General features: G+C 49.7%; 1 protein-coding gene across 2 annotated transcripts in view; it reads left to right on the top strand.

Annotated features, from left to right (window-relative positions):
• Rab37 (RAB37, member RAS oncogene family) overlaps nucleotides 1-27387 on the top strand; it is a 79656-nt gene that overhangs the window by 50151 nt on the left and 2118 nt on the right. Inside the window, exons 1-6 of one of the 2 annotated variants that reach the window (XM_004655154.2) lie at nucleotides 21167-21272; nucleotides 23989-24099; nucleotides 25276-25317; nucleotides 25786-25852; nucleotides 25935-25987; nucleotides 27031-27096. In XM_004655154.2, the coding sequence (XP_004655211.1) occupies nucleotides 21180-21272; nucleotides 23989-24099; nucleotides 25276-25317; nucleotides 25786-25852; nucleotides 25935-25987; nucleotides 27031-27096 (432 nt within the window). In that variant the 5' untranslated portion in view covers nucleotides 21167-21179. Of the gene's footprint in view, nucleotides 1-9921; nucleotides 10033-21166; nucleotides 21273-23988; nucleotides 24100-25275; nucleotides 25318-25785; nucleotides 25853-25934; nucleotides 25988-27030; nucleotides 27097-27387 lie in introns of those variants that run through there. The other variant, XM_012948130.2, reaches the window with a different exon arrangement.

The raw sequence follows: 27387 nt of genomic DNA, 5'->3' as shown, positions 1-27387 counted from the left end.
TTATTTATTTTATTTTATTTGAGACAGAGAGAGGGGGAGAGAGAGATAGTGAGAGTAAGAATGGACGCATCAGCGCCTCCAGCCACCTCAAATGAACGCCAGACACGTGCGCCACCATGTGCATCTGGCTTACGTGGGACCTGGAGAGTCGAACCTGGGTCCTTAGGCTTCACAGGCAAGTGCCTTAACCGCTAAGCCACCTCTACAGCCCACAAGGTTATTTTTAAAACAAGCTCTCTGTCGTGAAAGAATGCTTTAGCGTGGACTGGAAACTGACTTAACAAGGTCAGTAACTGACACCAACCCTGAACATGTTCCAAACTGCAAAGCCTCGTTCTGTGGAGCAGGAAACTGGGTCTCAGTCAACCTCCTGTCTAAGAACTCAAGCAGACGCTAAGTTTGTACCTTAGAAACACATGGATCGCCAAGTGTGGGTGCTATGGCCTAAACGTTTATGTCCCCCTGTCAAAAGTTCATAGGTTCAGGGCTGGAGAGATGACTTAGTGTTTAAGGTGCTTGCCTGCAAAACCAAAGTACCCAAGTTCAATTCCCTAGGACCCACGTAAGCCACATGCACGAGGTGGCACATGAGTCTGGAGTTTGTTTGCAACAGCTGAAGGCTCTGGCGTATCCATTCTCTCTCTTACTCTTTCTCTCAAATAAATAAATTTTTTACAAGTTCATAGGTTAAGCCAGGCATGGTGGCACATGTCTTTAATCCCAGCCCTTGGGAGGTAGAGTAGGAGGATCACTATGAGAAAATAATAATAAAAAGTTCATAGGTTGAAATTTAATCCCCCATGTGATAGTGTGAGGAGCTTTGCCAAAATAGGCTATGTGGGTGCCACCTTTGTGAATACTATGAGGCTCTTATGTATTCATTTTCTTTCTTTGTTGTTGTTGGGGAAAGTTGTTTGTTTGTTTTGGTTTTTCGAGGTAGGGTCTCCCTGTAGTCCTGCAATTCACTATGTAGTCTCAGGGTGGTCTCGAACTCACAGCAATCCTCCTACCCCTGCCTCCCAAGTGCTGGGATTAAAGGTGTGCACCACCACACCCGGCTTTCTCTGATGGGGTCTGGTGTATCTCAGGCTGATCTTGAACTCACTACAGAGCTGAGGCTGATTGAGCTTCTTCCTTCCTCCACCTGAGTGGTTTGTGTGGTACGTATGTGTGGTGTATGCCTGGGTATGTGATCATACAGTGCCCCGTGCACTCATCTGCAGGGGGCAGAGGGTTCCTCTTCATGGATCTTCTGTCTGTTCTTACTTGAGCCAAGGCTCTTATTGATCCTAGAGCTTGTCATGAGCCCCAGAGAGTCTCGGGTCTCTGCTCTCCTGCAGGACTGCAGGAGTAACCACATACAGCCATACCCAGCTGCTTATGCGGGTCCTGGGGATCAAACTTGAGTGGTCTCTCAGGCCTCCACCGGCTCTTGTGCTTGCCCAGGAAGTACTCTTAACTGCTGAGCCACTTCTCTAGCCCATAAAGTCACTTTAAGAATAAAAAGAGAGAAAGAAAGAAGAGGAAGAGGAAAGAAGGGAGGAAGGAAGGAAAAAAAAAAGAAAGAGAAAAAGAACAGAGCTGGGCATTTAGGCCCAGCACTCAAGCAGCTGAGGGGGGAGGATTGCTGTGAAAATTTGAAGCCAGCCTGGAGCTACAGAGTGAGTTCAGGGCCAGTCTGGGTTAGAGGTACACCATGCCACAAAAAAAAAAAAAAAAAAAGAAACAAAGAAGAAGTAGATAAAATGAAAAATAAAAATCTTACCAAGCATGTAAGTACGGCTATATGTGGTACAAACCTGTTATTATAGCTGCTTGGGAAGCTGAGACAGGATTGCATGTTCAAGGCCTGCCGGGCTCTAAGTGAGTCCAGCCTGTTTGAAAATAAAAAGGAAAAAATAAGGTGGGGACTGAAGACATAGATCAGTGGTAGAGTACTTGCCTAGCATACATAAGGCCATAGGTTTAATCCCCAGTATGGCAATAGGTAGATAATTAGATAGATTAGATGATAGATAGGTAGGTAGGTAGATAGATAGATAGATAGATAGATAGATAGATAGATAGATAGATAATTTTTCTTCTCTCTATTCCCCACCTGTACCCCAGAGCCTTACAAATAACCCACATTGGCCTCCTGCAGACTCCAGCATACCCCCCTGAGCAGGGCACCCACACATATCTCTATTTCTCACTCTCTCTCTCTTTCTTTGCAACTAAATAAACTATTTTTTTTTAACTTAAGGGAAAGACCTGCTTGTGCTCGTGGTTTCAGAGGGTTCAGCCCACGGTCACTTGAGCAGAGCATTATGGCAGTGGAAACGGGTGTCGGAGGAGTGCTGTTCATTGTATGGCTAACCAGGAAGCAGAGAGAAGGAATGTCAGAACCCGCCTTGCTACCTACTCTCTCCCTTCCCTTCCATCAGGGCTCCTGCCCATGGCATGGTGCCACCCACATCCAGAACACCCTCCACCTTGGGTCCATCCCGTCTGGAGACACCCGGGCAGACACACCCGGAGGTGTGCTGCACTTACTCCTCAGCGTCTTTGGATCTAGTCAAGTTGACAATCAAGTGTAACCACGTACAGATTTGTTCCAGGAACTGGATGACGTGATTGTGGAGTGTGGCAGGTCCAAAATCCAGAGTGAAAGCTTCAGAAGCCTGGAGATTGCCAGGTGGGAGCTGATGCTGCGGTCTTTGATTCTGTCTGCACAGAGTCTCATTCTGCAGCCCCAGTGTGGTGGTTTGATTCAGGTGTCCCCCATAAACTTAGGTGTTCTGAATGCTAGCTCCCCAGCTGATGGAGATTTGGGAATTAATGCCTCCTGGAGGGAATGTATTTTTGGGGGCGGGCTTATGGGCTTTATAGCCAGTTTCCCCATGCCAGTGTTTGGCACACCTTCCTGTTGCTGTGTTCCACCTTATGTTTGCCAGGGGGTGATGTCCACCCTCTGCTCATGCCATCGTTTTCCCCTGCCATTGTGGAGCTTCCCCTCGAGCCTGTAAGCCAAAATAAACCTCTTTCTCCCAGAAGCTACTCTTGGTTGGGTGATTTCTACCAGCAATGCGAACCGGACTGCAACACCCAGGCTGGTCTCCAATTTGTAATCCTCATGCCTCAGCCTTCAGACATCATCCTCCTTCTGCCTCAATCTCCTCAATGCTGGGTTAGAGGTGGGTACCGCCAATCTCCTCAATGCTGGGCTAGAGGTGGGTACCACCAATCTCCTCAATGCTGGGCTAGAGGTGGGTACCACCAATCTCCTCAATGCTGGGCTAGAGGTGGGTACCGCCAATCTCCTCAATGCTGGGCTAGAGGTGGGTACCGCCAATCTCCTCAATGCTGGGCTAGAGGTGGGTACCGCCAATCTCCTCAATGCTGGGCTAGAGGTGGGTACCGCCAATCTCCTCAATACTGGGGTAGAGGTGGGTACCGCCAATCTCCTCAATGCTGGGCTAGAGGTGGGTACCGCCAATCTCCTCAATGCTGGGGCTAGAGATGGGTACTGCCAATCTCCTCAATACTGGGGTAGAGGTGGGTACCGCCAATCTCCTCAATGCTGGGTTAGAGGTGGGTACCGCCAATCTCCTCAATGCTGGGCTAGAGGTGGGTACCGCCAATCTCCTCAATGCTGGGGCTAGAGATGGGTACTGCCAATCTCCTCAATGCTGGGTTAGAGGTGGGTACCGCCAATATCCTCAATGCTGGGGTTAGAGATGGGTACCACCAAGCCTGCCTGGAAGATGCTGAAATCTGAGGCACACATTTCCCCACACACACATTCCCCAGGGAAGCAGCTTTTGCTTTTAAAGTCCTTCAGTTAATCAGGTGAGACCCACCCAGGTTAGTATAGTTGTTAACCATATTGACAAAATCCTTGCCAGGAAACTCTGGAAGAGGGTCTGATTAAATAACTGGAACTGTAGCCCAACCAAGCTGACACAGAAAACTAACTTCACAGAAAATAGACCTATTCACATCCTTTGCTCATTTTCCTATTGAGGTTTTCTTCTGAGAGCTCTTTATGCCATGAGGGACATAAATCCTTTGTCTGGCATGCCTCTCTATCCCCACCCCCACCCCCATGTTATTTTTTTGACTTTGTTTCTAGTGTCTTCTGCCCCTGGTACATTTGGGTTTTGTTCAGTTTTTATTTGTTTGAAACAGTCTCCTGCAGCCCAGGCTGCCCTTGAAACCACGATGTAGTCCAAACTAACCTTGAACTCCTGACCCTTCTGCCTCCACCTCCCACATGCTGGGATTATAGGAGTGTGCCGTCACCCCTGCTAAATGGATTGACCAAGAAGGCACCTGAATTTCCTGCCTGGTTAAGAAGATCACTTACCAGGGCTGGTGGTGGTGTAGCTCAGTGGGTAGAGTGCTTGCGTAGCACGCCCAAAGCCTAGATGTGACCCCAACACCACATCAAACCAGGCGAAGTGATGCACACCTGTAATTCTGGCTCTCAGGAGGTGGAGGCAGGTGGACCAGGAGTTCAAGGTCATCTTAGGCTAGATAGTGAGTTAGAGTCCTATCTGGGCCTCTAAGTGAGACTGTCACACACACACACACAAAAATATTTGGGGGGCGGGCTGGAGAAATGGGTCAGTGGTTAAGACACTTCCCTGCAAAGCTTAAGAATCTGGGTTTGATTCCCCCCAGTACCCACATAAATCTAGATGCACAAGGTGGCGCAGTTCATTTGCAGTGGCTAGAGGCCCTATCATGGCCATTTTTTCTCTCTATCTGCCTCTTTCTCTTTCTCTCAAATAAATAAATAAAATAATTTTTTTAATTGGGCTTGGGCCACGTGTGGTGGTGCACACCTTTAATCCTAGCACTTGGGATGCAGAGGTAGGAGGATCACCATGAGTTCAAGGCCACCCTGAGACTACAGAGTGAATTCCAGGTCAGCCTGGGCTAGAGTGAAACCCTACCTTAAAAAAACAAAAAAAAAAGAGGGGGGGCTTGGGAGATGGCCCATCGGGTAAAGGCACTTGCTTACAAAGCCTGAGATTCAAATCCCCGGCATCCACGTAAAGTCCAATGCAGAGTGGTTCATGCAGCTGCGGGATCAGCGCTGCCCTACAGTGGGGAGCAGAGCTGTGGCATGTGTGCGAACATGCAAATATAAGTAAATTAAACACATACACTCACTCAGAGCCCCTTCGGGAGCCATGGAAACCACCCATTCACTGAGGTTTCTAAATGTTGCTCCCGCTTGACGGGAAACAACGCGCACACACTCAGCACACTGAGCTCCATCGAGAGGCCTCCACTGGGGTATGATTTATGGCGAGGGCCCTGCTTTTAGCAAGAATCAGTCCCACAAGGGTTGTAAGAACAGTTCTGCCTGTGCTGAAAAAGGCCACCGCCCTCTTGCTACTTGGAATGCTTCTGAATGTCACCATGTCTGAAGAAAATAGCCACAGATCAAAGGGACTCAGATGTTCTCTGCTGCACAGAGACATAACAGACCATGTTTGGTTCTCTGGCCTTGCCTGCCAAGAAGTCTAAAACCAAATGCATTGCCCCCATACAGTAATGGGCAGCTGACCCTGGGTGGTAGATCATCCCACTCCAAACCATGCACACACCCCTTTTCTCTGAGGCCTTTCTTGGACACTCTCTTTTTAAAAAATAATCTGTTCATTTGTTTGTTTGTTTGTTTGAGATAGAGGGAGAAACAGAGGGAGGCAAAGAAAAACTGCGCACACCAGGGCCTCCAGTCACTACAAAAGAATCATAGAGCCGGGCATGATGGCGCACACCTTTAATCCAGCACTTGGGAGGCAGAGGTAGGAGGATCGCAATGAGTTCGAGGCCACCCTGAGACTCCATAGTGAATTCCAGGTCAGCCTGGGCTAGAATGAGACCCTACCTCGAAAAACCAAAAAAAAAAAAAAAAAAGAATCATAGATGCATGGGTCACCTTGTGCATCTGGCTTTGTGTAAGTATGGGGTCCAAGGCTGGCCTGAGCTGCATGAGACCTTTTCTCAAAAAGAAGAGGATGAGGAGTAAGGAGGGAAGAAGAAGAGGAAAGAGAACTAGTTTGCACAGATTTTGGTCAGAACCAGAATTTATTAACTTTTTTCTTTTGAGGTAGCTCTATGGGGAAGCTACAGGAGATCCTGGATTCAGGGGGAAATATATATATGCCGGGTGTGGTGGCACATGCCTTTTTAAACCCAGCACTCCAGTGGCAGAGGTAGGAAGAACACTGAGAGTTTGAGGCCAGCCTGGAACTAGAGAATGAATTCCAAGTCAACCTTGGGTAGAGTGAGCCCCTACCTCAAATAAATAAAAAAGCAGAAAACCCCCTCTTGGTATCACTGCTAATATATTCCAGATACTATTAAAAAGACCAGCTGAGGGGCTGGAGCGATGGCTTAGCGGTTAAGTGCTTGCCTGTGAAGCCTAAGGACTCTGGTTCAAGGCTCGATTCCCCAATACCCACATAAGCCAGATGCCACATGCATCTGGAGTTCGTTTGCAGTGGCTGGAAGCCCTGATGTGCCCATTCTCTCTTTCTCTCTCCCTGTCTCTCTCTCTCTCTCTCTCTCTCTCTCTCTCTCTCTCTCTCTCTCTCCCTTTCTCTGCGTCTGTCTGTCACTCTCAAATAAATAAATAAAAATAAACCAAAAAATATATTATATAAAAACAAAACACCAACTGAGGGTTGGAAAGATTGCTCAGTGATTAAGGTGCTTACCTGTGAAGCCTAAAGATCCAGGTTCAATTCCCCAGGACCCACATAAGCCAGATGGACAAGGTGGCACATTCATCTGGAATTTGTTTGCAGTGGCCCTGGTGTGCTCCTTCTTCTTCTTCTTCCTCTTCTTCTTCTTCTTCTTCTTCTTCTCCTTCTCCTTCTCCTTCTCCTTCTCCTCCTCCTCCTCCTTCTTCTTCTTTCTCTTTCTCTCTCTCTCTCTCTTTCTCTACCCCTCTTTGCCTCTGTCAAATAAATTAAACATAATAGTTATAACTACCAGCTAAGTCCACATGACCAGTTACAGAAATGAGAATTTTAATTAAAAAGTAAAAAGATGCCAAGCAGGGTGGTTCACGCCTTTAATCCCAGCACTCAGGAGGTAGAGGTAGGAGGATCACAGTGAGTTCGAGGCCACCCTGAGACTCCATAGTGAAGTCCACGCCAGCCTGGGCTAGAGTGAGACCCTACCTTGAAAAACCAAACAAATAAAAATAAAAAGACACTGAGAGCAGCACCCTGCCCCCATCCCAAGCCAGGGTTCAGCCAAGTCCAAAGTGGTGAACCCTGAGGGCACTTGGGGGCCAGTTCCCACTGGGTCAACAAAGATCTCAAGACAGACTGTCTCCTATGCAGGCAGGCAGCTTAACCGCTGAGCCATCTCTCCAGCCCAGGAAGCATTCTTGAAGCCTGAGGAAGTTAGATGAGAGATGCAAATTAATAAAGCCACTGTTCATGACGGACAAATAATGCTCTTCAACCCAGGAGGCAATGAAAGTCCAATGGCCCACCCTGGGGGAGGTGGGGCTGAGGACCCAAGGTCAGTGGTCCACCAAAGTCAACAGATTCCCTGCCGTGCCAGCCCAGAGCCCCGCTCTGTACCCGCGGGCCTGACACAAAGAGCAGTCTTTCTACTTTTATATCTTTGTGCGGCCAGATAAAGTTCGCAGCTCCTAAGCCCTCAGAAAACCTTCAGTACATTCAAGTCATTTATCCCTCTTCCATCTACTCACTCCTCTCCTCTGAGGGCCTCAGGCGCATGCATATTCATTTTCTATTGTGTATGGTGTTCTTTGAAATATTTCACCTGGGCTGGAGAGATGGCCACGGTTAAGGCACTTGCTTGCAAAGCCTAATGACCCAGATTTGATTCCCCAGTACCCACATAAGCCAGATGCACAGGGTGGTGCATGCATCTGGAGTTTGTTGTGGCAACCCTGGTGCACCCATCCTCTCTCTCTCTCTCTCTCTTTCTCTCTCTTTCTCAAATAAATAAATACCAATATTGAAATATTTCACCTGCTGAGCACGGTGGTGCATGCCTCTAATCCCAGCACTCAGGAGGTAAGAGGATCACCATGAGTTTGAGGCCACCCTGAGACTATATAGTGAACTCTGGGTCAGCCTGGGCTAGATTGAGAGACCTACCTCAAAAAAAAAAAAAAAGAACTAAATGTATATGAGCTGAAGAGATGCAGCTAAATCACTTGCAAAAGCTTGCTTGCAAAGCCAAAGGACTCAGGTTCAATTCCCCAGGATCCACATAAGCCAGATGCACAAGGGGGCGCATGCACCTGGAGGGTTTTTGTTGTTGTGTTGTTGTTGGTTGTTTGTTTTTTGCAGTGGCAAGAAGCCCTGGTGCACCCATTCTCTCTATCTGCCTCTTTGTCTCTCTTTCAAATAAATAAAAAATAAAATATTTTAAAACACACACACACACACACACACATATCTGAGTTTCCAGGCTAATTTTCACCTCCACTTTCTCGTGACCTCCCAGGGTAGAATGGCCTTTGTCTCATCCCTCGAATGTGATTTCACTACAGTGCTTTCCTCTCTGAGCCCTTGTTCCAGGGCCAACTGGGAGCTAAGTTCATATATACTAACATATTGATTTCACTTACTTCCATGGCTGAATCATGTTTGGAGGCTAGCACACATAGGGATCCATGGCCATCACTCTGGACCTGATCTTCCAAGGGGCAGACACGAAAAGGAATGAGATGTGCAAGGATTTCCTCAGGGGGAATATTAGAGGAAACACCTATCATACCGATGGGGTAAGGAACTGTGGGATGCAGGACGGCATCAGACTGTGATGCAACTTAGCTCCCTCCAGCCGAAGCCACTTGTGAGAAGAGTCATAGAGCGGCCCCACCATGCTCCTCCTTTGCCTGAGAATCGCCTGGGGGACATATGGCCTTGGTGCAAACACAGCAATGATGGGCTCGGAACAGCAGTGGGGACCCCACGTTACTTCTGCTCTGTGGGTGCAGGTCCACGAGGCATGCTCTTACGGTTTACCTGGGATGTTCATTAACTCAGGCTAAGCTGAGGTTTCTCTGTGACTTTGTGCCTTTAACAGTGACTTCAACAGAAAATCAATAGGTGTGCGTGTGCATGTGTGCGTGTGTGTGTGTGTCTACATCTGAGTGCTCCTTCAGCAAGAATAGCATCAGGAAGCCACGTCTGCATCTCACAAGCCTAAGCCAGGGCTGGAGAGAGGGCATAGCTGTTAAGGTGCTTGCCTGCAACGCCAAAGGACTGGAAGCCCTGAAGCACCCAATCTTTCTTCCTCTGTCTCTGTTTCTCTCTCTCTCTCTCAAATAAATAAGTAGCCGGGCGTGGTGGCGCACGCCTTTAATCCCAGCACTCGGGAAGCAGAGGTAGGAGGATCGCTGTGAGTTCAAGGCCACCCTGAGACTCCATAGTGAATCCCAGTCAGCCTGCGCTAGAGTGAGACCCTACCTCGAAAAACCAAAAAAAAAAAAAAAAGTAAAAATAAAATATTTTTTAAAAGCATAATCCCAAAAGCCAGTCATGGTGGTCCACGCCTTTAATCCCAGCACTCAGGAGGCAGAGGTAGGAGGATCGCTGTGAGATCGAGGCAACATGGCGACTACATAGGGAATTCCAGGTCAGCCTGGGCTAGAGTGAGACCCTACCTCGAAAAACCAAAATAATAATAATAATAATAATAATAATAATAAATAATAAGAAGAAACAAAAAAGGCTAATCCCAGTACCCATGTAAGGCCAGTTGCACAAAGTGACGCATGCATCTGGAGTTTGCTTGCAGTGGCTGGAGGCCCTGGAGTGTTTGTTCTCTCTATCTACCTCTTTCTCTTTCTCAAATACATAAATAAAGAAATGTAAAAGCCAAATCCCAACCACATGCCTCAGCCCCGCCTCTGTTGCTGCCTTTCAGACCATCCTGGTAGGTGACAGTGGCGTCGGGAAGACATCTCTGCTGGTCCAGTTCGACCAGGGCAAGTTCATTCCAGGCTCCTTCTCGGCCACCGTGGGCATCGGATTCACAGTAAGTACTCACTGGCCCTGTTCTGGGGGCCCCATGAGTCTATCAGGGTGCTAGCCAGAAACAGGTAGCACTTATGTGGAGCCATGAGAGGAAGATGAAGAAGAGGGCTGTTTGCCAAGGCGCGGGGGAGGTGCTGGTCAGGATGGGGGTGGCTGTGGCCTTGGGCAGTGGGCAGGCCCCATTTCATCCAGCGCCTAAACAACAAAGCCTGGGGCCAAAGTGACATGCTGAGCAAGTCACTGCCAAGAGCTATGTGACCATAATGTGGAGGGACACGGGGAAACTATGGGAACCTCCCAGGGTGTGACCAAAGGAACAACATGCATTTTCTCCTGGTCTCCCTATGGCCCTCTGGGACCCTCCATTGGCTTCCACAACTACAAGCAGAAAGTAAAGCGAGACCTGGGTATAGGTGTTCAGGTCAGCCTCCTGGCCATGAAGAACCTGGCGTGGGTGGGTGAGGGGGCAAAGGAATGACAAAGGTGGCAACGCGGTGCCAGCCTAGCACTGCCATGTGGGTTTGTGGAGCCAGCAGACAAGACCTGAAGTCTTGTTTTTAGCCCTCAATCTCACCCTGGGCATGGCATGGGGTGGGGTGGAGGAAACCCCTTCTGCCCACAGCCCACTGCAGCCCAGCAGTTCTGCCTCGCCATCTATGCCAGCCTCCCTGGCCATCCCTATATCCGCAGCGCCTCTCTGACTCTCTTAAGTGCCTGGCGAGATCTTCCAGAGGGCGTCGCTCCTTTGTCACACCACTAGGTCTCCAGAATCCTTAGTTACTTGAAAACGTGGAAGGACAAATGTCACTTCTTGGATATTGTGGGTGTTTCTAAGCCTCTGAGACAATCAGAGTGCAAGGTCTATGAGGTCACACCCTTGGGGGGTGGGGGATATAGCATGCCATGTTGGTTGTGGAAGAAAGATGGAGAAATCCAGACATGGGAAGAAGAGAGGCAGGATCCAAGCTGCACGTGACAACAGGTGACTTTGTAGGAGGTGAGTGAGGTGGGAAAGCTGGCCAGGCTATGAGCTAAGAATTGGAACAGACTAGGACCAGCTGGGCCCAAGGGAGGGTTGAAAAGCGCAAGGCTGAATCCCAGGAAGCCAACACTGCCTTAGCGATCCTTAAGGCCTTGAACATACCTGGAAGTGAGCTGGAAGTCTTCGTACCAGAGGTCACCCACTCCTGCCCACACCAGTCTGTCCTCACAGTCACACCCATGTCTCTGGTGTGTGGTCAAACCAAGGAGCCTAAACATCCTCAGGCAGGACAAGGCTCTCCTGTTGTCCTTGGGATGGGCACTCAACTCTGCTTGGCACAGGTCAGCATGCACATGCTCATCAGCTTGTGCTAAGTAAGGCTGGAGGCTGGACACATAGGTCGAGAACATGACCTCGGGCCACAGAATGGCACAATCCCACTCCATAGCTGGGACCCGAACCGAGGGGAATTCCCGTGATGGCAGGCAGGGTGACCTCATGTGACAGAAACCACATAAAGAAAGCCTGATGGGGCCCAATCACAGCCTTCTCTTGCATACAGAAAGCTCCAGCTCTGGCTCTGACAATGTCTGTGACCCTGGCTCCCTTCCTACCACCCTGTCCAGTGCTGGGGACCTTCCATTCCTACCCTGTCTACCCCACTGGCCCAAAAGCTGGCCTGATCCCACTGGGGCAAAGATGCAAGAGGACTTTGGATCTATTCCAAATGTCACTGGTCTCAGGGTCCCCAGAGACCCACTACAAAGACCCTTACTCACTGATCTGTCCTCCGCAGAGACATTTAATTTTTGTTTATTTCTATTTATTTATTTAAGAGCAACAGAGAGAGAGAAAGAATGGGCACCCCAGGGCTGCCAGCCACTGCAAACAAACTCCAGATACATGTGCCACCTTGTGCAGCTGGCTTACGTGGGTCCTGGGAACCAAGTCTCAAACCAGGGTCCTTAGGTTCACAAGCAAGTGCTTAACCACTAAGCCATCTCTCCAGCCCCACAGAGACATTTTAAATACCACATAGAGTTGTCAACTTGCAAGTACCCTGGGCCTGAGGGTTCGAGCTGTAGTCTGGACTCTAAATAAAGAGCAACTGAGACAGAAAGCATCACCGAGCTCCCATTGGCTGTGCTCCAGAAGCTGAGAGCAGCCGGGGGAGGGAAGGAGATACAGAAGAGACTTGACTGATTATTCTGGCACTTTCCCCCACCAAGAAAACCACAGGCCCATTGCTTTCTGGCTATGAATCCAGCACATAGTTTGTGTAGACAACTCTCAAATCCCAGTATTCCTCAAATCTCCCATTACCAGCTCTGCCATATTAGCCAACCATCCCAATGGGCTTACCGGGGTTCTGACATTGGCAGGATTCGTCAAGGTATTAGGTAGTTAAGGCTTTTGTCTTTCCTATTGTCCCAATGCAAAACAATTATCCTCCTTTCCAGTTTTCTTTTTGTTGTTGTTTTCTTATCTTTCTTTCTTTTCTTTTCTTTTCTTTCCCTTTTTTTTTTTTGAGGCAAGCCCAACAGACTTCCTTTTTCAAAATATTTTATTTTTATTTATTTATTTGACAGAGAAAGAGGGAGAGAGAGGGAGAGAATGGGTATACCAGGGCCTCCAGCCACTGCAAATGAGCTCCAGACGCATGCACCCCCTTGTGCATCTGGCTAACATGGGTCCTGGGGAATGGAACCTGGTTCCTTTAGCCTTGCAGGAAAACACCTTAACTGCTAAGCAATCCCTCTGGTCCAGACTTCCTTCCTTTAAAAAAAAAAAAAAAAAAGCAAGAGAGTAAGAGAAAGAGAGAGAGAGAGTTAGTGAGTGAGTCAGAGAATCGGCATGACAGGGCCTCCTGACGTGTGCGCCCCCTTGTGGGCATGTGCAGCCTTGCGCACTTATGTCACTGTGCATCTGGCTTACATGGGACCTGGAGAGTCGAGCATGAGTCCTTAGGCTTCACAGGCAGGCGCCTTAACAACTAAGCCATCTCTCCAGCCCTGGTTGTGTTATTTTTGAAGCAGAGTCTCATACTAGCCCCTGACCTGAAAATCACTCTGTGGTCCAGGCTGGCCTCAGGACAACTCATAGTGATCTCTTATCTCATCCCCCCAAGTGCTGGAATTAAAGGTCTGTGCCATGCTTGGCTTGTCTACTTTTTTCAATATTTTTTATTTAATTATTTGCAAGCAGAGAGAGATAGAAAGAGGAGAGACAGAGAGGGATAGAGAGAATGGGAGCACCAGGGCCTCCAGCACAGCAAACAAACTCCAGATACACGCACCATCTATGCATCTGGCTTTACATGGGTCCTGAGGAACCAAACGTAGGTCGTTAGGCTTTTCAGGTAACAACCTAAGCCACTGAGTCTTCTTTTCCCATCTTGTCTACTTTTTTTTTTGGGGGGGGGGGGCGAGGTAGGGTCTCGCTCTAGCTCAGGCAGACCTGAAATTTACTCTGTAGTCTCAGGGTGGCCTGGAACTCATGGCAATCCTCCTACCTCTGCCTCCCACCTGCTGGGATTAAAGGCATGCACCACCACACCCAGCTTTGTCTTCTTTTTAATGGTACTAATCTCTTCAGAAGTCATGCTTTCCTCAGTCCTACTTGACACAGGCTTTTCTGACCAAACTGCAAGTGTTTCCTGACCTTCTGCTTTGCCTTTTTCACTGCATCTGGTCTCACTGTCAACCAGGCTAAAGGCAGCCATTGATCTCCGTGCCATAGCCTGCATAATGGACTGCTTCATAATTTACTCCACCAGGTTAGTTAGGCCCCAGCTCTTGAACTCAGCCTCCCCACAAGGTCTGAAGGCACAAGCAAAATAGAGTCAAGCTCTTAGCCAGATTGTAGCATGAATGTCTTCCCCACCATTTCCCACCAAAACCCTTGTTTCCATGTCAAACCTCATGAACACCACCTTTACTGTCCACATATCTATCAGAATCTTGGTCTTTTACACTCCCATCAGACTTTCCTACTAATTGATTTATAGAATTTGAAGGCTTTCTAACTCACATCTTCAAACTCTTCCAAATTCCTCCTACAAACTGGTTCCAAAGGCTCAAGAATAACATGGTCAGGTTTAGTTATAGCAACATCCCCACTCCTGGTACCAAATTTCTGTATTAGACTTTTTATCAGTGTGACAAAATGCCTCCTATGAACAATTTAAAGAAGGAAGGTTTGGGGGCTAGGGAGGTGGCTCATCAGTTAAAGGTGCTTTCTTCCAAAGCCTGCTGGCCTGGGTTCAATTTCCCAGTACCCATGTAAAGCCAGATAACAAAGTGGCACATGCAGTTGGAGTTAATTTGCAATAGCAAGAGGCTCTGGCACATCCATTCTCATTCTCTGTCATCATAAATAAATAAAATGTTCATACTTGAAAGAATCCTCCATGCCAAAGAGAAGGAAAAGCACACATATAAGGAACCTGGAAAAAACAACCAATACTCAAATACTAATTAACACAAGAGAGCAAAGATAGAACCAGAATCATAAATAAAATATTCATTTATTGGTTTTTTTGAGGTAGAAGCTTTCTGGATGTGGAGGTCACTAGGTAGTCTCAGATTGGCTTCAAACTCACAGCAATCTTCCTACCTTAGCCTTCCAAGTGCTGGGATTAAAGGTGTACACCACCATGCTTGGCAAAATACTTATTTTTTAAAAAAAGACAGCTTTTATTCTGGCTCACAGTTTCAGAGATTCTGTCATAGTCATTGGCTCTGCTGATCCCAGGCCCATGGTCAGGCAGAAGAACATCATGGCACTGGGAGCATGTGTCAGAAACTGCTCTTCTCATAGAAGACAGGGAGCAGACAGACAGGAAGAGACCTCCTGGACCAGGTATAATCTTTAAAATCATGCCCCCTGTGACTTACTTCCTGAAGGTAGGTCCCACTCCTAAAGTCCTTACCATCTCCCAAAATAGAGCCACTAGCTAAAAACCAAACATTCCCAAAACATGAACCTACGAGACATTTCACATCCAACCCATAACACATTAGCCTTTCCAGACAGTCCTGTCCCACAGCAGATTAGGTCTTGCTTGTTACTTCTTGTCTCAATTTCCCCCAAACGCTTCAGTAGTACCTAGGCACTGCTACAAAACTGTCTGTGGTGGCTTGGACGTGAATGCATGTCCCCCATAGCCTCAGGGATCTTTGATAAGGTTAAACTTCCTACTTAAGCCTTCACAGTCTGCTGAGGGAAGTGCCACGAGGGGTGGATCTTGTAGTCCAGCCCTAAGGTGTGTTCAGAACCAGTTTAATTAAGTTCTGGCCATTCGTGTTTGCTGGTCGTTTGGTGGCGTCTTTTTGCTATGCATCTATGGAAGTGAGCCAGCTTCTTACACCGTTGATGGTGTTTCTCCTGGATTCCATAAGCCTGAAGTAAACCCTTTCCTCCCATCAGCTGCTCCTGGTTAGATGAAAAATAACCGTAACAGGACCCAAAAGCCTTGTTCTGCTCATCTCCCACCTGCAAGGGCTCACCAGTGTCTGCCAGTGTTCAGACCCTTCCTCTTTTGGTCACGTTGGTAAACAATTGAGGCCAGTGGTTTCTCTACTACTTCTTTGGAATGTGCACAGACCTGCAGTGAGGCTGCTTCGGTAGGATCAGATTGGAGACCCAGAACCTGTGTTTTGATATCTCCTGGGGGTTCCGTTGCAAGTGGTTCATGTATCAATTGATGAAACCTGAGTTTACCTTCTGCTCTAGTCTCCCCTCCACACCCCAACCCTACACTCACTCAGCTACAAGCTTCCCAGTGCCAGAATTGTCTCTGGTCCACCCAGGTGTCGGGAAGGCCTCCCTGCATGGCTTTGGTGATCAGGCAGTGTGAATGTGTGGGCTGTGACCTATGGCACAGGAAGCTCTGTGATTGCAGGGTAATGAGGTGCATGCATGTGCTTCACATCTTAGGGGATGAAAGAGGTCAGGGTAATTCATGGGGTGTTTTGTGTTTGAGGTGATGTGTATGTGGTGATGATGTGAGCTAGGAGGTCAATCTGAAGGGTGTGAGTACAGTGTTGTGACATGTGTATTCTTGGTGTGATGTGAACTGTGACTGTGATTGTGATATGGTGACAGGTATGTGTCTGTTTTGAGTGACATGCATGTCTCAGGGTTGTGCAAGACAGTGTATGTGTGATATGAGGCATGTGTATAGAACAAGGTAAGTTTTTTATGAAATCACAAAAAGTGTAGTTGTGTGTGGTGTGAGATGAAGTATGTGGGTATGTTATATGAAACATGTTGAAGGGATGATGTGAGGTATATGTGGTGTGTCTGTGGTATAAAGTGAGGCAAGAGTGTGACCATGGGAGAGAAACACAGGCTTCCAGGGTGCGTACACACTATCTGGTGGATGCCAGAAGACCTGGGTGTTACATTCTAGACCAACTCCTGACCTTTAGCGGGTTCCACTTCCACATGCCCCAACTCTGAAGGTCCCTGAGCCCCTTCTAACTTACCACTCACTCAAGACTGCCCTTAAGGGGCTGGGAAGATGGTTCATCAGTTAAATATGTTTGCTTGCAAAGCTTGCCAGCCCAGGGTTTTAGTTCCCCAGCCACCCACATAGAGCAACAGCAAGAGATCCTGATGCACCCATATACACACACACATACATATACATACATGCATACACATACATATTTTAAAAGACTGGCCTCAGGGCTGGGAAGATGCTCAGTGGTAAAGTGTTCACTACACAAGCATGAGGACCTGAGTTCAGATCCCCAACTCACATAAAAGGTTGGGCATGCTGGTGCACACCTGTAATCCCAGTATTGGGGAGATGGAGACAGACCATCCCCGGGGATCAATGGCTAGCTAGTGTAATCAAATCAGTGAGCTCTGGGTTCTACAAGAAACCCTGTCTCAAAGAATAAGGGCAATGCTGGGCGTGGTGGCGCACACCTTTAATCCCAGCACTCAGAAGGCAGAGATAGTAGGATTTCCATGAGTTCAAGGCCACCCTGAGACTATATAGTGAATTCCAGGTAAGCCTGAGTTAGAGTAAGACCCTACCTTGAAAAAGGAGGAGGAGGAGGAGGAGAAGGCAGCCAAGAGAGTTTGAGAAAGATGGCCACCATCACCCTGTATCCTCCACATGATGCACACCATGCACAATAAGAATAGTTGTTGGGCTGAGGATGTGGCTCAGTGGGGAAATCACTTATTCACCACTTGCAAAGCCTTGAATCCAATCCCCAGCACACACAAAAAAGGAAGACCTGGGCTGGAGAGATTGCTTAGTGGTTAAGGCACTTGTCTGCCAAACCTTAGGACCCAGGTTCGATTCCCCAGAACCCACATAAGCCAAATGCACAAGGCGATGCATACATCTGGAGTTCGTTTGCAGTGGTTAGAGGCCCTGGTGTGCCATTCTCCCTCCCTCTCTCTTTCCCCCCTTCCTCCCCCCCCCCACTCTCTCATAAATCAATAAATAGCTTTCAGTGACAAGGGAACAGAGATCCTCACTGCGAAGGACTCCTTGGATCTCTTCAGCCCCTCCCCACCTTCACATCTAATAAAATGGTTTGATCGCAAAATAAATAAATAAATAAAATATATTTTTATAAAGGAAGGCTCCTTGAGCACACTGCAGGACATTGTGATACTCCAGGGGACAATGTACTGCTGACTCACGTGGCACTGCCCGCATGCTCCAGCCCCAAGGGAAAGCCCACCATGCTCTCCCCAGTCTTCTTGGTCCATCCCAGCTCTGATGCAGCAAAAAGGCTTTTACTTCTGCTATTTCTGAAGATTTCCACTGACACATGCTTTCCTTTCCCCATTCCAAACCTACCACAGGATTAAAAGGGCCTTGATGGAGCCAACATAAACCACAGCTGGTTGTTAGGAGTCCAAAATCCAGGCACCAGCAGCCATGCTTCCTCTGCAGGCTCAGGGTGGAACGAACCCTGCCTGCCTCTTCCCAGCTTCTGGTGGCCCCAGCTAGCCTGCATGTTCGCGGCTTAGATGGCTGGAGCCAGCAGACTCCAGTCTCTGCCTGTCTTCACAAGGTGGTCTTCTCCATGTGCCTCAGTTCTCTTCCTTTTGCTTTGTTCCTAGTATAAGTGTGTGTGGTGTATGTGGCTGTGGTGTGTGTGTGTGTGTGTGTGTGTGTGTGTGTGCACAAGTGTATGAGCACATGAGTGCATGTGGAGGCAGGCAGTTGACATCTTCAGTCACTATCTACCTGTAACAGACAGCTTCAGGTTCACTGAGATAAACTTCCAGACCAGGCACAGTTATGGAGGAAGGGATATTTATTGAAGTTTACAGATCCAGGGGAAGTTCCATAATGGCAGAAGAAGCTGGCCTGCCTTCACAGGTCCAAACAGAGAGAGAGAGAGAAAGAGAGAGAAGTACAAGCCAAAAAGCCAAAAGCCACACAGCACAGCACACTTCAGGAACTCCAGCTAGGCACATTTTGCATATTGTTAGATTGAAATCTGGAACCCATCACCACACCCTAAGATCCACCCAGTGACACTGCCTCCAACCAGGTGGCTGCAGATGCAAACTACAAGCAAATAAAAAACTGAATATATTGCGGGCCATCTATTCAAACCACCACACCACCTTATTTTTGTTTTGGTTTTTTTTTTCCCCCCAAGCTGACCTGAAATTCACTATGTAGTCTCAGGGTGGCCTCAAACCCATGGTGATCCTCCTAACTCTACCTCCCAAATGTTGGGATTAAAGGCGTGCACCACTGTGCCTAGCTATACCACCTTAGTTTTTTAAAGAAATTTTTATTATTTTTATTTTATTTTATTTGCAAGCAGAGAGAGAGAGAAGAGAGACAGAGAAGGAATGTGTGAGCCAGGGCCTCTACCACTGGAAATGAACTCCAGACGCATGTGCCCCCCTTGTGCATCTGGCTTACATGGGTACTGTGGAATTGAACCTGGGTCCTTTGACTTTGCAGGCAAGCATCTTAACCACTAAGCCATCTCACCAGCCCTATTTATTTATTTGTGTGTGAGAGAGAAAGAAGCATATATGTAGAGAATGGGTGCACCTGGGCCTCTAGCCACTGCAAACTCCAGATGCATGGGATACCTTGTGCATCAAGCTTATATGGGTCCTGGGGAATTGAACCTGGGTCCCTTGGCTTTGTAGGCAAGTTCCTTAACTGCTAAGCCATCTCTCCAGGCCTCTTATTTTCAAATATTTCATTTATTTATTTGAGAGAGAGAGAGAAGGGGAACATCAGAATCTCCTGCTACTTCACACAAATTCCAGATGCATGTGCCACTTTGTGTATCTCACTCTACATAGGTACTGGGGAATTGAACCTGGGCCTTCAGGCCTTGCAAACAAAGGCCTTTAGTTGCTGAGCCATCTCACCAGCCCTCCAATTTATTTAGTTATTAATTTATTTTATTTATTTATTTATTTGAGAGAGAGAGGTAGGGAGAGAGAGAGAAAGAATGGGCACGCCAGGGCCTCTAGCCCTGCATGCACCTCCTTGTGCATCTGGCTTACATGGGTCCTGGGGAATCGAACCAGGGTCCTTTGACTTTGCAGGTGAGCACCTTAACTGCTAAACCATCTTCTCTAGGCCCCTCCAGTTTATTTATTTTTTATGTATTTATTTATTGGTTTTTCAAGGTAGAGTCTCACTCTGGCCCAGGCTGACCTGGAATTCACTATGTACTCTCAGGGTGGCCTTGAACTCACTGTGATCCTCCTACCTCTGCCTCCCAAGTGCTGGGATTAAAGGTGTGTGCCACCATGCCTGGGCCCCTCCAGTTTATTTTCGAGACAAGGCCTCCCACTGAATTCACTGAGTTCACTGAGTCTGCTGGATTAGCTACCCAGAAAGCCCCAGGGATCTTCCTGACTCTGTCTCCCTGTCACTAGGATTACAGGCATGTACTGCTATATACAGCATTTTTAAATTTTATTTTATTTTATTTATTTGAGAGGGGGGAACAGATGAGAGAATGGGTACGCCAGGGCCTCCAGCCACTTCAAACAAACTCCAGACACATGTGCCACCTTATGCATCTGGTTTACATGGGTACTGGGGAATCGAACATGGGTCCTTAGGCTTCACAGGGAAGTGCCTTAACTGCTAAGACATCTCACCAGCCACATCGTAGCATTTTTATGTGGAAGTTGAGGGTGCAAACTTAGGTTCTCATGTTTGCACTTTACCTGCTGACCCAGCTCTTCACACCTCTTTCTCTCTCTTTGAAACAGGGTCAAGAATGACCTTGACCTTTCGATCTGCCTGCAGCCACCACCTCCCAGGCACTGGAACTGCAGACATGTCATTCCATGGCTGGTTCATGCAGTGCTGGGACTCAAACCTAGGTCTTCATTCCTGTTACACAAGCGCCCTCCCAACTGAACTGCATTCCCAGCCCCTCAATCCTCTTCTTAAAACAGCAGTCATGGGGGCTGGGGAGATGGCTTAGAGGTTAAGGCGTTTGCCTGCAAAGCCAAAGGATCCCCATTCAATTCTCCAGGACCCACGTAAGCCAGATGCACAAGGGGGCGCATGCGTCTGGAGTTCCTTTGCAATGGCTGGAGGTCCTGGCGTGCCCATTCTCTCTCTCTCTCAAGTAAATAAATAAAATATATTTTTTAAAAAAGCAGTCATATTGGAGCAAGGGTCGCCATTCTAGTATGACCTCTTCTTAACTAATGGCATCTGCAACTAAGCGCAGGCAGCCAGCTGGCCAGGGCTCGGGCACCGCCTGCTGGCTGCGCGGCGCGGCGCCGGCGGGAACCCTGGAGCGGTCCTCCAGCGCGGAGACCACACCTTCCGCCGCGGGCAGGGTCTCCCGGGCTCGCTCCCCAGAAAGCCACCACGCCCATCCCCGACTGCATCCTCAGGGGACTTGACCCAATGCCCTAAAAGCACTAAATCAGGCTAACGTTGCCCAGGTGACCCTCCCGTCCCTCGGCTGTGGCTCCCGCAGCCCCGGGCACCCCTGCAGGACTGCCATCTGCTAGCCGTCGGGCGTCGTCGAGGAGGCGGCGGCGGCACGGCGGGAGGGGGCCGGTCGGGATCCAGGCGGGCTGGCGGCGGGGGAGGAAGGAGTGGGTGGAGCCTGTGGCGGGGCGGTTCCTGGCTCGCCCTCGCCAGCCGTCGGCCGCCGCGCACCTCTGACTGTCCGGGGGACATGCCGGGCACGGCCGGAGCCGCTGCCGCTGGGGATGCCCAGACCCCCGAGCGCTCCTCGCCCTGCAGTCCGAGCTACGATCTCACGGGCAAGGTGGGTGGGCGCTGCGCCCAGGGCTGGGGACTCCTGAACCCGCGCTGAGGGATACCCTTCCTTCCCCTCATGTCCTTTGCCGGGGGCCCTTGGTCCTCCCTGACCCACAACCCTCTCTGCATTGGAATGACACCTCCCCCATCCACTTGGGGCTGGGGGCTGGGACGTAGTCCCACGGGCCCACCTTAATCTCTAGGGATCTGGACTGACCTTGGTGGGCACAGGGCAAGGAAGATTGAAGGAAATGAGATTCCCCAGTTTGCAGACCCCCAACCTTTTTTCTTTTTTCCACCACACTTTGGAACCCACATCTCTCTCCTAGATTGACACCCTTTGCCTGCAGGGCAATTAATGGTTAATAACCTTTTTGAGCTAAACTCTCTGGAAAACAACCGTCATGTAGTTTCTTTCTTTCTTTCCTTCTTTCTTTCTTTTTTTCTTTCTTTCTTTCTTTCTTTCTTTCTTTCTTTCTTTCTTTCTTTCTTTCTTTCTTTCTTTCTTTCCTTTATTTTTTTACGAGGTAGGTTCTCACTTTAGCTCAGGATCACCTGGAATCACCTAGTCCTAGGCTGGCCTTGAACTCACTACAATCCTTCTACCTCCGGCGCCAGGTTCCCATCCTACCACAAGTCCTGTCCCTTCCTTCCTCCTCCTCCTCCAGGCACCGTTGTCTCACACCTTCTTCCCAGCCTGCAGTAGGACAGCCCGCATCCCATCCCTTAGGCTGCAGACAACCAACCCACAGACCCACCTGGGAATTTTTAGAAGCTGAGAAAGATCACAGGAATTAGTCACAATGACCCCATCCCCCTTCTAGGACAACTGTAAGGGCAGCTCTCTGAAGAGCGTGCCAGCTGCTATGGAAGCAGTGGGGGGAGGCATGGATACTAGTCTCTCTCCCCTCAACTGTGCCTTTGGAGTCACCAAGTACCAGGCACTCTGCAAGATGTGCTGAGCCAGCCAGAAGCTTGCAGGGCTGCAGAGAGAAGAGTGAGGGCTGTGCAAGGAGGGCTCGTGTGTGTGGCCTTGAAGGACACCCGCCTCTGTCTGTGCCTTGGTTCTCCCTCCACACCAAGTCTCACTCTCACTGGAGTCTCGGGCCTCTACCCCCAGCTAGAGTTCGGGGAAGCCACTGTGTCAGCCACCCACCCCCAAAGCCGTTGAGATAAAAAAGCTGTGTGGGCTTGTGGCAGGAAATGGGCCCCTGTGTCCTCAGGGGCAGGGAGGGATTTTGATGGCCAGCCCCCAGGCTGTTGGGAGCCTCCTGACCTCCTTGCCCTACAAGCTGAGCTGTTTACCTAGGAGGTGGAGGTGGCAGGGCTGAGCAGTTGTTTGTGTTTGGTGGACTTGGGCTGCATCCTTCACTCAGGGCAGCTGTGCTCTGGAAAATACACAGACGCCAGTCCTTGCCTCTCTTCTACCCCGCTCTCTGGGGCAGAGACCCAGGAATCAATGAGGGGTGCAGGCATACAGAGGTGTCCCCCTCTTCCATCTGTCCCCTGACCAACAGCGTCTGCAGGAGAGTTGACCCTCAGGCTGCCAAAGCCTGTCCCAGTCCTGAGTTCAGGACTGGCCGGAGGGAGTGGAATGGGAAAACTCTTGGGAGCATCTTAGGAGGTATGGGGCCTCCTGACAGGCAGTACCTAATCCTGCTCCACTCTGCTGAGTCCTAAATGGTCTACTCATGCCAACCTTATTGGCCCCAGATGTTAACAGACTCTAGAAAAGCCTCAAGTAAACAATCCCTTCTCCTTCCCACCAACTGTGGAAAACAGGCCATGGAAAGGTTAAGGAATTTCCCCAAAGTCACACAGTAGGTTGACTATAAGCCGGGACCTCAACCGCATACACCTTCTGCTCAGCCCTAAGCTCTGAACTAAGTTAGGTCATGCCAGTACTCCCACACCTGTGGCGGGAAAACTTTGGCTCCACTATCAAATTCAGAGCATCCAAAAATCATTCCAACCTAGTTAGCAGTCTAGCCAGGCGGTCGCTTTGAGTCTACACTCCTAACTCCCAGGATTGAGAAAGGGCTTTGCCATTCCTACCTGGCCCCTCCAGTGACCCCTCCCCCCACAAAGTGCCAGTCCGTGGCCATTTGTCCCACTTGGGAGGTTTCTGTTGAAACGCTTCAGACTAACTCTCCATCTTAGTATAAATTCCAACCTTCCCAAATTCATTCTTGCCTTTTTGGAGCCCTCATTAGAAACGTCCAGATAAATGCTTGACCCCCAGAACATACTCATTTAAAAGTAAACCGGTGCCAGCAACAGTGTCCTACCCATGAAGTTGTGATGGGCTTCCTGGGGAGGGGGTCCTGCATGGGGCAAAAATGCTTCCTCCTCATTCCACTGTAGCCCCGCCCACATGTGTACACCTGGGTGACACCCTCAGAGGGACATAACCTCTGCCCTGTGTCAGTCTCAGCCACGTGACTATGGAAGTCCCTGGGGCCACCAAGCATGTTTGAAGGGTTCCACGCTGGCTCCCACGACATTGGATAAGGGCAGGAGGGTCATAGGAAGCTAATGCAAGGAGTGTGGAGAGGACAAAGGTAATGTAGGGTCCCTGGCGACAGGTGTTCCTCCATCCTGCCTCCTTCCCCCGTCCTCTCTCACCCACTCCTCTGACCCTCTTTCCAAGGGATTCCTCTCTGGAATCCCGGAAGCAGGCAGTCCCCAGTCACCATTAATTACTTCTGCCCCCCATCTCCTAGGTGATGCTACTGGGAGACTCGGGAGTCGGCAAAACCTGTTTCCTGATCCAATTTAAAGATGGGGCCTTCCTGTCCGGGACCTTCATAGCCACGGTCGGCATAGACTTCAGGGTGAGGTGGCTGCAGGGTCCTCCTCTAAGCAGGGAGCAAGGGCTCTCTAGCTCAGGCTCAAAGGGACCTGCCTTATCCTTGCCCACCCTGCCTCCCAGGACTATCTGGGGCCCACTCCAGGACCACAGAGGGGGGGCCAGGTCAGAGGAGTCTGGGCAAGGGTTAGAACCTTGCCCATCTACAGGATATGAAAAAGCGAGCCGGAGTCTTTCTCTTCCGCACTCCTGGGCAGTCCCGCTGAGAGGGGAGGACCCATCTCAAGGTGTAAATCCTAGTTTCCTTGATCGTGGCTCTTGGAGCTGGGCCCCTCTGGTAAGGCCTCAGTGTCTTCAGTAGCCAGAAGCATAGCATCTTACTAGGCTGAGAGGCTGGGCTGGCTGTATTCAGAGATAGCAGCTCACAGGAGGGTGCCTTTTCCCTGAGGTCTCCATCTTTTTTTTTTTTTTTTTTTTTTTGAGGTGGGGGAGAGACAGGGAGAATTGGCACGCCAAGGCCTTGGCTACTGTAATGGAACTCTGGACTCTTGTGCCACCTAGTGGACACATGTGACCTTGCACTTGCCTCGCCTTTGTACTTTTGGCTAATGTGGGATCTGGAGAGTTGAGCATGGGCCCTTAGGCTTCCCCAAGCAAGGGCCTTAACCACTAAGACATCTCTCCAGTCCTCCATCTGTCTGCAGCAGGACCTTTGGCCGCTACCATCACAGGGTCGGTCCTAGAAGGAAGGGCCTAACTCCCGTGAGAGGGCCAGGCAGCGTCTCTGTGCCTCTCCCAGTGGGTGGGATGCTGAGGCTGCATTAATAAGACGGTGGGGAGATGAAAGCAAGATGGCCCTGGAGGTCTTCTCATCTTCTAAGGCTTAGTGACAGACATAGGACTGAGCTCTGGGAGATGGGAACTAAGGGGCAGAAGGCACCAAGCCTCCATCCAGCACAGGTCCTGCGGAGCCCTGCAAAGAGCCAGGCCCGTTCTCAGGCTCCCCTAGCACCGCTGCGTGGTAAGAAGGGCCGACGGAGGTGTGTGCAGACGGGGATCACTGCCTCCATAGGGTGATCTGACTGAAGATGTCGCTGGGGCTTGTCTTGTCACTCCGCCTGCGGGCCTGGAGAGGGACCAGGGCAGGATGTTGGCAGCAGCCTCCCTACCCTCCCCACCCTCTTGAACTTTTCTCTTTCAGAACAAGGTGGTGACCGTGGATGGTGCCAGGGTGAAGCTGCAGGTAAGAACAGAGGCGAGGGTGGGGAGGAGGAGAGAAGCTTGTTCTTTCCCTCAACCTGAACCACAGGCCTGCAGCCCTGCCCTCAGCCTGGGGTAACTTCCTGTGGGGCCTATGAGAGGAAACTGCTTTTCTTTGTTTGATATTGGCAGGGGAGAAAAAAAAAAGCAGTTCTCAGGCACCCTCTCTCCTACCAATGGCAATTCAAATGCCTTCAGCTGAGCCGAGGCTCCCCTCCCTCCATGTCCCGGTCCAGTTTCCTAGGTCTTCACTGCTCTAGGAGGCTGGGCACCCCCACCACTGGGCTGGAGAAGAGGAAATAGCACTTAGTGGGTCTGAGAACCAGGAGCCCAGGAGAACCCACAGATGGAAACAGCACCCCGCACACCGTTCCACTGACAGCACTTTCGTTATGTCGGGATCAGTCCCTGCACCCTGCCTCCTTCTCACATTTTCTCTCTCCCTTTCTAGATCTGGGACACTGCAGGACAGGAGCGCTTCCGCAGCGTGACGCACGCTTACTACCGAGATGCCCAGGGTAAGTGCTCCTTCCTCTCCTCTTCCCCCTGCAACAGCCTTGCTGCTGCCCTGAGCCCCTCTGTCATCTCTGTCCCCTCCAGCCTTGCTTCTGCTGTATGACATCACCAACAGATCTTCCTTTGACAACATCAGGGTAAGTCCTCCCTTCCCAGGATCCCCGTCTGCCACCCGTGAAGAGCCAGGACCAGTTCTCTGCAGGCCGCCTTGCTACTGCTCTGTGGGAATGGGTGGACCCTAGAACCTGTTACCTTCTAAGAAGTACCCAGCTGTGCCTGGGCATTGATTGTCACGTAAACATGGAGACCAAGCAGCCTGTTTATTGTGCTCTATGCCATATAAACATATATGGCTTTGCCCATGATTCACAGGTATGTTTCATGTCAGTGTTCAAATCAGTCCTGGCTCCACCCTGAACCGGCACACAGGAAAAAGTTCAACTCTGCATGTATATCCAGGCCAACTTACAACTCAGGTAGACAGAATGAGTGGCTCCCAAAAGCATTAAGAGAACAGACAGTAACAAATAAATACATGCATGATTCTGGCTACAACACTGTACATATCTTATGTATTTCCAGACCTCAAGGACAGGTTACTGACAGGCAGACAGTGGGGTAAGGTGGGGACAAAAGGATGAAAAGTTCGTGGCACTTATACTGCCACCTCCAATCTCATACTCATGGCAGACATCACTAGTCAGTCACAGTACTGTTGGAGGAAGACAGCTGTGCTAGGAATGGAGGTCAGAGCCTTGTGCAAGTGAGACAGGCATTCTCCATTGTGCCCCATCCCAAGCGTTTTTGTTATTGGTTAGCTCTGATTTTGTTTTTGAGACAGGACCTAGCTATGCAGCCCAAGCTAGCCTCCAATTCTCTCTCTGCCTCCCCAGGGCTGGGATTACAAGCCCATGTCATACATCTGGCAAATCACATTGCTTTTTTTTTTTTTTCTTTTGAGGTAGGGTCTCATTCTAGCTCAAGCTAACCTGGAATTCACTATGTAGTCTCAGGCTGGCCTCAAACTCACAGGGCTCCTTCCTGCCTCTGCCTCCTGAGGGCTTAAAGCCACCATGCCCAGCTCACGTTACTTTTGATCACTGAGTCCCTTGCATGATCTTAGGACACTCTAGAAGCATGGCCTCAGCCTCAGCGTGACTCGGGTCCCCTTCTCCCACAGGCCTGGCTCACAGAGATTCATGAGTACGCCCAAAGAGATGTGGTGATCATGTTGCTAGGCAACAAGGTGAGTGGCTCTGTGTGGCCAGGTCCATGCACCCTAGCGCTCCTCTCCCATTGCCCCAAAATGAACCCCACTCCAGCCCCATAGCCACCTAAGTATTTCCAACAGAAAACTCCCCAGTCTCCAGCGCAGGAGTCGGACATGCCTGGTGGCTTCTGCTTGTCCCATCTGGCACCTTAAAGCTTTGGGAGTGGCCCCTTCAGGGAACAGCCCAAGCTGCTGCCTGGGAGATCCAGGATGACTCAGCTGGCAGCCACCATTAAATCATAGTGAACAGGGTCAGGAGTCAGGAAC

The sequence above is a fragment of the Jaculus jaculus genome, chromosome 9 (assembly GCF_020740685.1).
Source record: "Jaculus jaculus isolate mJacJac1 chromosome 9, mJacJac1.mat.Y.cur, whole genome shotgun sequence".
NCBI lineage: Eukaryota > Metazoa > Chordata > Mammalia > Rodentia > Dipodidae > Jaculus > Jaculus jaculus.
This window is presented reverse-complemented; position numbering and strand designations above follow the sequence as displayed.